The 7,034-nt window shown below is 40.5% G+C and overlaps 1 protein-coding gene across 1 annotated transcript; it reads left to right on the plus strand.

The window, feature by feature from the left end:
* The first annotated feature begins 629 nt into the window (after window positions 1–629).
* Window positions 630–1,398, plus strand: LOC100191609 (uncharacterized). The gene has a single exon (NM_001137038.1). It carries the CDS (start codon window positions 658–660, stop codon window positions 1,123–1,125), a length of 468 nt encoding a protein of 155 aa, NP_001130510.1. The 5' UTR covers window positions 630–657; the 3' UTR covers window positions 1,126–1,398.
* The last annotated feature ends 5,636 nt before the right edge of the window (window positions 1,399–7,034 follow it).

Below are 7,034 nucleotides of genomic sequence, written 5' to 3' on the forward strand. Positions count from 1 at the left end.
TCCCTCACCCTATCACCCAACCCTCAGTATGGGCGTATGGCTGGGCGGTGATGCAGCCGTGCAGCAGCTATGCGAGCTCCGAGCGAGGGCCGCGTAGCAGCGAGCGGGCCACGGAGCGGCGGCGGCGCCACCGAGCGGGAAGCCGGGAACAGCGTGACCCAGCGGCGTCTTGACGAGCGAGGGCGTACGTGCGAGCTCCGGGTGGCACGGCCGCGCGGTGGGTGTGGTCGGCGCATGCAGCTGCCGAGCGAGCTCTGCTGGGCGATCAAGCTGTATGTGACTGGTGAAAAACCAATCTGTATTTCTGTACTGGGGCGAATGGACCGTCAAATGTGGCGCGCGAATATGATCTTTGCTGTGTTTTATTTAATCATTTATGGACTAATGGACCGAACAGGATCGTCGGAGATGCCTAGACCAACACTTGAGTGATGGACCTGAAGAATAAATCCATGGAGGTCGCCTGCCCCAATGCGTGCCTTACCCTACCATTACCAGCCCAGAACAAATGCTGCATGCAATGATGCAACCATATCCTGTGATGTGCTGCAGCCCAATCGATCGGCGCTAGCCGCTAGCACGCCTATAAAATGCCACTTCATTGAAGTAGATCCATGCAGCGCCGAGCCATAGCCACAGCCCACCGCGCGAGCAACGATGTTCAGGTGCCCCAGCAATGGCTACGGCCAACCGCACCCCACCGCGAACTACCACCGCACCCACTCCGGCGAACACGTCACCACCAAGGTCGCCCAGAAACCCTGCCATGCCGGCGGCGCCGTGCAGCAGCACCACGTTGTCCACAAGGAGTCGTCGTTCAAGGAGCTGGACGGGGGTAACCGCCGCTGCTTCGACAACTATCCCATGAACGCTGCTAACAACGCGAACCACCACCGCTACGAGGCCTACGAGGAAACCTACGAGGAAACCAACTGCGAGGAGGAGACGTACGCGTACGGCGCCGGCCGCCACCATGGTCACGGCAGCGGCGGCGGCGGGCGCCGCTTCCAGTACCAGACCCACGAGGAGACCTACGAGGAGGAGGAAGAGGAGGTCGTCGTGGGCGGGGGCGACGGCGCCGGCGCCGGCTGGGCCCAGCTCAGGCGCCCATCCTGCCGCGCATGAGCAGCAGGCACCTGCTCGTACGTGGAATGTGTGGATGCGATGCGAGTCCGGATTGGTGGACGCCACGCGTTGGTTCATGGGTACAATTGCAAATTCTAATAATAACCTGCAGGTGACAACCTAGCTAATCTCGTACGTAAATAAATTGTACTCCTAGTCCCAATCCCCATTAATCCATCGATGCTCTGCATCCACCGTATGTATTCCATGTATGGCTGTGAGTTGTGACACAAGTAAAACCAAATTGACAAAAAAAGATCATGAAATTGCGTGAACAAGTTTGTTGTGCCAGACCGAGGTGTAAGGTTACGGGCTATACACACTACCGCTTCTTTGCCGGCAAAGGTCCTTTTGCACTCGGCAAAACACTTTGCGGAGTACGTGTTACATTCTGTAAATAATATTTGATAAATATTTTATCGGTAAGTGATTTTTTGCTGATAACTGTTTTTGGACATTCGTCAAAGACTTTTCTGAGTGTCGAAAAACACTCGGCAAATTTAAAACCGCAAAAAACCTAAAAAACAACAAAACAATTTTTAAATTAGGGAACAACCCCCAACGACCGCCATTGCCCTACCAATCACCATATCATTTCACTATTTTATCAAATATACATTTTTTTGTGAACGGTAAGATTCGAACTTGCAACCTATCTCTTGCTCATAACCTCCTCTACCACACCACTATATCACATGTGTCCATATTACTTTTTCGAGGCACTAAATGAATTCAATTGAAAATGTTGTCAACTGTAAAGTTGCATAACTTTTTAAGATCTACAACTTTCATTTTGATAGTTTTCTTCATCCAAGTCTGTTTAAAAAAATTGAATTTCAAATATGAAAGCTTCAAACATATTTTCCTATGACAAGATGATTTAAAATCAAAAAATTATCAATCACAAAGTTTCATAACATTTCAAGACCTACAACTTCTATTTTGATGTTTTTTCCATCCAATGTAGTTTGAAAAATTTAAAATTTAAATTTCAAACATAGTTTTGCATGACAATATAATTTCAAACCAAAAAGTTGTCAACTACAAAGTTTCATAACTTTTCAGACCTACAATTTTCATTTTGGTGGTTTTTTCTCATTTGAGGTCGTTTTCAAAATTCGAATTATAAACTTTTTAAATTAAGACGTAGTTTTCGTTGACAAGATGACTTTAAATCAAGTTGTCAACTATAAAATTCTATAACTTCTCAAGATCTATAAAGTTTATTTTGGTTGTTTGGTCATTTGTTCATCCCACTGATGGTTCTAACATTATTCACAAATCTTATACATATCTCTTGTAGTTTCATAAACTACGAGAGATATGTTTTATGGACAAATTTACTTTTATTTTGTCAGAGCAACTCCAATAGTTATGTAAATTTTAGCTCTCTAAATCACAGACTTAAGAAGTTGCTAAATGGCTTTTGAAGTAAAAAAATGTGAGTTCTCCAATAGTTCTCTAAATATAGGTTGTAATTTTGTTTTGTATTTATCCACATAAAAAATAAGTCACAAAAATTATATAATGCATTCAACATTTTTGTTTAGGGAGTTGTTAAATGGTTGCCAAATGTAGAGAGAAAATGAGGTTAGATGACAAGTTGTTAAATTTAGAAAGTTCATTTAGAGAACTGTTGAAGAATAGTTTTCATGTTAACTACCTAAATTATTGATTTAGGAAGTCTTTTAGAGAACTACTGGAGTTGCTCTCATATAAAGAAATGATCAAAATATAAATTATTTTAGAGAACTACCTAAATTGTACATTTTGATGAGTTATACAAATTTATATTTAAAAACTTTTTTCATTTAAATTATTTTACTGCTTGAAAATATGATTTTAAAATTGTCTTTTCCTAGTGTTGAAAAAATACTCTGCAAAGAAGCTCTTTGGCTAATGTCCAAAAAAGACTCTGCAAAGAAGTGTCAAAAATAAAACACCCGGCAAAGCGTTTTTTTGCTGAGTGTTTTTTGCTTGGCACTCAACAAAGAGCTTCTTTGTCGAGTGCCCGAAAAAAACTCGGCAAATCATTTGGCACTCGACAAAGAACCAGATTCCGGTAGTGATAGCAAACAGTCATATCCTTTTTTCCATGAACTTAAAAAACTACAACTCAATTGTAATGGAACTATGCCATATAACGTTTTTTAAAATAGTAATCATAAACATTGATGAACCCAAATATATTCTAAGGTTTTTAATTAGGTATAGGGAACATTATTGTCAGGAGATTTTGACACTAGCAATATAGATAAACATATCACACATAAGGAATCAGAAGGGTTGCTAACTTGTAATCATACCTAAGGTACTTCAAGACGGTTCAAAAGTCCGCTCAAAAGATAGGAGTACCACCAGGCACCAACAAAACTTGTCTCGGACATATGACAACTAGACCAAACCTCGATCTAGTCATTACCACCAGGTTAGCTTGACCACAACGACCTCGACCTGGTCACCATGACCAAGTCAGCCCCTTTGCGAGACCAAACTCTTACCTAGTCACCCCAACTAGTACAACCCCGTCATGGTCACCCTGAATGCAGCAACCCCAACCTAGTCACCCCCAATCAGGTCAGACCTATCCTTGGTCGCCTCTAACATACCTCAATCTAGTTGCCATGACCTAGTCAGTTTGATCAAACTAGTTCTAACTTTGGTCACCTTGAGTGGGCCCGACCAGGATGGCCTCGACACCAATTGCTCCAAGCTAAGTCAGCCTAAGATGCACAAACACGCCAGGTCTCAATAGCACCATGTTTCAAAAGTGTCATAAATCTTTGTGCGGGGTTATCACATTTATGACCCTTTGATCATTCCGCTCATGCTCCTAACTAGGCATGTGGCAGTTAAAGTAGCTACGGTACAAAGAATGTTGAAGACGTTTGTGGACAACCACCCCTCTAAAGGACAACAAGGAATGGCAAGCCACGATGGGCCTCACCTTGGGTGTTAGACAATCTAGTGAGTACATGGAATATTTGTACTGCTTTAAACAACTATTTTGGACTTGTGGGGCTATATATACGAATCCAATCAACCATTTGAGGTGTGTGGGAGCTTAGAAAGAATATTAGAGAGCTAAGACTCCGTTTCTATGGATCTATACACCCAAGTTCTCATAGAATCACTCGATGATTAGTATAGGTGTGTTGCAAAGTACCTAGGTTAATTAGATCATTGAATTAGCGCTTGCTCTAGGCATGTCCTAGTTCATAGAAGTGAGGTTAGACATTTTTCAACCCTTCGATTTTTGCGTGCATCATTGCGTTGTATCGAGTGGGGCTTGTAGCCTTGCAAGATCACATAAAATGTGTCCGCGGTATGACCACTACCGTGTAGTAGAGTGAACAAGGCTCATGACGTTTTCGCCAGAAGATCGATAGTGGAGATGACAAGAAACATCCGAGAGAAGTCAGAATCGAAGCAACACTTGCACATGGCGGAGAAGGCCTTAGGCTATCTATAGATTTACAACAAGTACTAGGGTAAAGCTTGCACACTTCTCGACACCTTGATAAAAAATACTGATACATCCACTTAGTTTGTGTATCTATTGCATTTAATCATCCACATTTATATTGTTACCTTAGTTACATGTTTTACCTTTCTAGTTTAGTCATAGGCTAGTTGATAGGACCGAAATCTATGGTGCATAACTCGTTTTGCAATAGGGATAGTAACACTAAGTCAAAACCTTAATAGCACATATGAACATTTGGTTATCGACATAGGTTTTAATTAAGAGAAAATAGAGGCCATAGATTACAGTGCAATTATATTACCTAATTCAACCCCCTTCTTAGATGTCATTATTCCTTTCATGTTCGAACCAATTTGGTTGCATTCCTAAAAGGTTAACCATAGAAGCTATTTTCTTAAAAAGATAGGTGATGGTGCAGTATAGGGAGTAGAAGATGGACCTACACATGGTATTAATTTACTTGGAGATGGCTTATAACAAAATACCAAGGAATATTATTTGGTAGGCTTTAGACAAACATATATTCCAAACAAAGTGTGTTAAACTCATTAAGGACATGTACAACAATGTTGTGACTAATGTTCGAACAAGCGATAGGGACACAAATGACTTCTCGTTTAGAATAGGACTACAACAAGGTTAAGCTTTGATCCATTACCTTTTTGCTTGGGTGATGAATAAGGTCACAAGGGACATATGCAAGGGTATCCCTTGTATGCTTTTTTTATGGATGATGTAGGCTATAGTTGATGAAAGTCAGGCAGGAGTAATATAAAACTAGAGTTGTGGTGGGAGACTTTAGAGTCCAAATGTTTTAGACTTAGTAGAACTAAAACCGAATACATGAGATGTAATTCCGATCCTTCTACACATGAGGAAGGAGATATTAGTTTGGAAGGTCAAGTAGTGTCTAGGAAGGAAACTGTACATTTAGGTATTTAGGATAAATGCTATAAACAAATATGGATATTGATGAAGATGTCAACAAAAGAATCAGAGCAAGATGGATGAAGTGACATCAAGCATATGATATTATATATGACAAGAGGGTACCATAAAAGCTAGAAGACAAGTTTTATATGACGATGATTATACATGTTTATTGTACGATGTATAATGTTGGTCTACAAAAAGACGACATGTTCAACAGATAAGTGTTGTGGAAATTTATGTGTTGCGTTGGATTTATGGTCATACAAGAAGATATCAAGTCTAGAATGATGATATACACGATAGGCTAGGGCTATCTCTAATTGAAGGAAAACTTGTTTAATATTGATTGAGATAGTTTGGATATGTCCAATAAAAACAACTAGTCACTAGTGCATAATGAGATCCTAAGACACAATAGCAATGAGAAGATATGAAGAGGAAGACTGTCGTTGACGCGGGAAGAGATGGTAAAAAAGTTTTGAAAGGATAAAATATACTTAAAGATTTAGCCTTTAATTGAAGTGCATGAAAACAATTAGACCAACTCCAGCAGCCTCCGTATGCGGCTCCCCATCTCCTTTTTGCACTGCGCAGTACACTATTCATCAGTCCAGCGGACTCCGTATCCCTCTCCCAAAAATGCACGCCGTGTATTTGCACTCCCCTTTCCCATGTATTATCTCTCCTCTCCGCACATGTCTGAGCAACATAGCAATAAAAGTCTACGCTTGTGGGACCCATCTGTCATATGTCAGTATCACATGCATGCATATATGGTGTGCGATACGGAGTCTATCTGCTGGAAACGCCCGCGGTTGGAGGCTCCGCAATGGTGATCGCGCCTACGTATTTTACGGATACGGAGCCACCTTTGCTGGAGTTGGTCTTATCCATGTGTCTCAATCTTGATTGATTTATGGGTTTTGTTGGGTTTTAATTCTAGTGTATCCAAAGAGCAGCTCCAACCAGATGACTCAAAATAGTATCCAAAAAACTAAAATACTACATCATTTAAAGTGTTTAAGGCACTAAAAACAAATTACACTCCAACAGTTAAGCTCTAAATCATGTATTTTAGGAAATAAATTACATTATTTGGAAAGAAAATGTTGACGATGATGTACAAAAAAGATAGGGCACTAGTTAGATGGATGTAGTATATTTGTGTCAATTCATTGTGTACCATATAATTTTTTTGATAAAAAAACTATAAAATACGGCACTCTTGAAGTTGTTTTTATGAGTTAAGCCTTATATTTCAAGGTAGAACATTGATTTAAGGCACTATTATAGATACTCTAACTACTTTTAAACTAAAAGACTTTATTATTATCATCGTTGTCAGCAGCATACATGAAGCGTACGACATCGGTCTACACTACACGGTAGTATACAATAGTAGCAGCACCAGAATTCGGAGTACCATCACGTGACGCAAGACGTTCAATGATTAATCCGTGATATGGAATCATTGTCATTCCTGCTATCG

This window comes from Zea mays, chromosome 8 (assembly GCF_902167145.1).
Source record: "Zea mays cultivar B73 chromosome 8, Zm-B73-REFERENCE-NAM-5.0, whole genome shotgun sequence".
NCBI classification, from domain to species: domain Eukaryota; kingdom Viridiplantae; phylum Streptophyta; class Magnoliopsida; order Poales; family Poaceae; genus Zea; species Zea mays.